Genomic DNA, 3,180 nt, shown 5'->3' on the forward strand with positions numbered 1-3,180 from the left:
CACTGATCAGCTATGTTTTGTGAACGCACCCAATACCGCGTCCTGTATGCAGGAGCCATTACTCTGAACGTAGCCCTACTCTTTCCGGGCAGGCGAGATGTTGGTTGGCTACTACAATATTTCCTAGCCAACTTCCGTATTGTGGCAGCGTCACCACGCGATGCGATAGCCAATAAACTTCTAGTTCTTATAGCAAAACGGTACATTCATTGGTTATACGTCACTTTTTGTGTTATCGTCTGTTCTGTGTCAAGAGTCGTTATGGCTCCTGTATGTACACAGGACGCGGTAATGCTTGCCGCGCGGCGGAAGTTCGCGCGACAGCCAATCAATATGCTGCTTTCCGTAATAACCCTCTAGCTCTTATGGAAAAACTACATATTGATTGGCTGTCGCGCGGCGGAAGTTCGCGCGATAGCCAATCAATATGCTACTTTTCGTAATAACCTTTTAGCTCTTACGAAAAAACAACATATTGATTGGTTGTCGCGCGGACTTCCACCGCGCGGCAAGCATTACCGCGTCCTGTGTGCAGGATCCATTACAGTCGGCAACCCTGTTTCTTATCTGCGTTATTTAAGGTTTGTTCGCGTCGCATGCCCCAACGTGCTCCTACTCGCTCCAACGTACTCTGATTGGCTCATGTTACCACGGACCAATCAGAGTACGTTGGAGCGAGTAGGAGCACGTTGGGGCATGCGACACGAACAAACCTTTAGTCTTCCGTTCGCTCGGCCGTTCATTTCCGTCTTCTGCAGCGACGAATAAGTTCGGCGTTACTTATGTTACTTGACTCGACTAGATCGTAAGTCTCAGAAAGGATATATTTTGTCGAAACTGTGACTGCCTGTGCGCTCCTTTTAGCGTTCACGGTCACCTTCACGATCTCGCATCGTTGTGTTGATCATTTTATCAAGTTTCAACGAGTGGTTATTGACAAAAGCAGCATCACAATGACGGACAATCGTAAGTATAAAACAAAAAATAAATACCGCGTGCACACAGAAAATGATCGCGTTATTCTCGACAATGCTATGATGTTTGAAACACTTTGCCCAAATCGAAAATGTACGCTCTGAGGCTAAAAGAAAATGTCTACAACATTGTAATTCGTCATCATTTGAGAATGAACATGGCGGCTTGCGAGAACACGAAAGACCCCGAATACTGCGATCAATTACGATTATTTGTTCATGTTCTCTTGAGAATTGCTGCATTCTTGAAAAATACCAATAATAAATAAACTGTCAATTTTATATATGTTCCAAATTAGCTAAATTGTTACGAGAACTTTCTTTTTATATTTGTTTACAGTCCATAAATTATTAGAGCGTAACATTGTATTATCAGTATTTTTTATATCATCAATTTTTTTTAGCCCCTATTTTTTTCATTTTATCTTTTTCTTCAATGTTTAGATATATAAGATATATCATCTGATGTTAGAATATAAAGTATTTTTATTGTCTTTTATATTAGATGAGAATTTGTTATATTCTTGCTATAAATATTGTATTCAACCAACCTTTCCAACTGTGCAATTTATTTCTTAAAGATTTTCTTCTAATATAAAAAACAATAGAAATATTTTATGATCTAAAATTGGACGATTCATCTTGTATATTAAGACTATTGTTCTAAATTCTCTTTTATTGATAAAAGTATCATAAGTACATTTAGTATATTTAGTACATAGAGACACTTTAATCAATAAAAAAGAATTTATAATAAGGATCTGTGTTCTGATATTTATGAAAATCTGTAGTATGTGTAACATAAAATATAGATTTTCAGCACTAGCAATGAATATTGGAACATGATTTAAATAATATGTGTACATGATATAGTATGTGAACAATTACAATATAAGTATACACAGAGAGATTATGAGGAAATTATGTCAATTTTGTTAAAACTATTTCCATATCAAATGTTTGCAGAATATTCCAATTATCAGCAACAAGGATATAATCAGTATAGCCAACCACCACCTTCAACTGGTCAAGATACATCATATCCACCACCTACGACTGGTGGAGGTGGCTACAATCAGTATAGTCAGCCTCCTCCAAGTACTGGCACCAACTATGGCAATTACAACAACTACAACTCCAACACTGGCCAAGATTACAATCCACCACAAAACCAAGGCAACTACGGACAGAACAACTATGGTGGTGGTAATACAGGTGGTGGTGATGGCGGTAACAATTATAGCGGGAGCTATGGACATGGCAATAGTGGTGGTGGCGGTGGTGGTAGTGGAGGTTACAATCGCAACAACTCTGGTGGTTACAGCGGAGGTAAATGTTTGTTTTTTTATTTTTAGTGTTCAAAATATTACACTTAAACTTTACACAACAGCAAGTATTGTGCATCACAAATTGTGTATATGGTGACAAATAGGTTACCTTAAAAAGTCATTAATTTTAGTGATGACAGATACTTTATACTTGTTGACTTGGTTTTATAAACAATATATACTAGACAGTACAGAAATATTATATGAATGTTCTATGAATATTTCTTTATGATGCAAGAAAAACTGTTATATGTTCATAAGATATTTGGATATATTTGGACAACTATAAATATTCTATAAATGTACATAGAATATTTACAAAGCATAGATTATATTAATTTTGCTTTTATACTTATAAAGGGATTATTTAAATAAAATCTTATTTTATAGATGCATATCAGTACTAAGCTATAATAAATGTGTACTACTATTTAGAACATTAGGAAAATTTTACAATTACATGAATACATTGCACATGTGCAGTAAATAAATTTTACAAATATTCTGAATACATTCCTTCTCATTATAATATAATTATTATAAATATAGGGATCTCTACCTACATAACACTGTATATATATTCATAAAATATTTCCTGTTACTAGCGTCAGTGATAAATGTATATGCGGAAAAATATTTTGTTGCTGAGAAAAGCAATTACTCAGTTTATTCTTTCCTTTAAGAGCTGGTTGTTCTTTTAACGGGTAGTTGATAAGTTAACTAATAGTTAAATCATGTGTAACTTTGTTTTTCTTTCAATTTAGACAAAAACAGACATATGATTTAACTATCAGTTAATTTATCAACAAGTTGGAACACCGGCCCTAAGAGAGAGAGAGAGAGAGAGAGAGAGAGAGAGAGAGAGAGAGAGAGAGAGA

The 3,180-nt window shown here is 35.2% G+C and overlaps 1 protein-coding gene across 2 annotated transcripts in view; it reads left to right on the forward strand.

The window, feature by feature from the left end:
• Nucleotides 1-706: 706 nt before the first annotated feature.
• LOC116850629 (RNA-binding protein cabeza-like) overlaps nt 707-3,180 on the forward strand; it is a 14,256-nt gene continuing 11,782 nt past the window's right edge. Inside the window, exons 1-2 of one of the 2 annotated variants that reach the window (XM_032829135.1) lie at nt 707-966; nt 1,941-2,303. In XM_032829135.1, the coding sequence (XP_032685026.1) occupies nt 954-966; nt 1,941-2,303 (376 nt within the window). In that variant the 5' untranslated portion in view covers nt 707-953. The remainder of the gene's footprint in view (nt 967-1,940; nt 2,304-3,180) is intronic. The other variant, XM_032829133.1, reaches the window with a different exon arrangement.

Source organism: Odontomachus brunneus, unplaced genomic scaffold (genome assembly GCF_010583005.1).
Source record: "Odontomachus brunneus isolate Ranch 3 - 2012 unplaced genomic scaffold, Obru_v1 Obru_scaffold_151, whole genome shotgun sequence".
Classification (NCBI taxonomy): Eukaryota; Metazoa; Arthropoda; class Insecta; order Hymenoptera; family Formicidae; genus Odontomachus; species Odontomachus brunneus.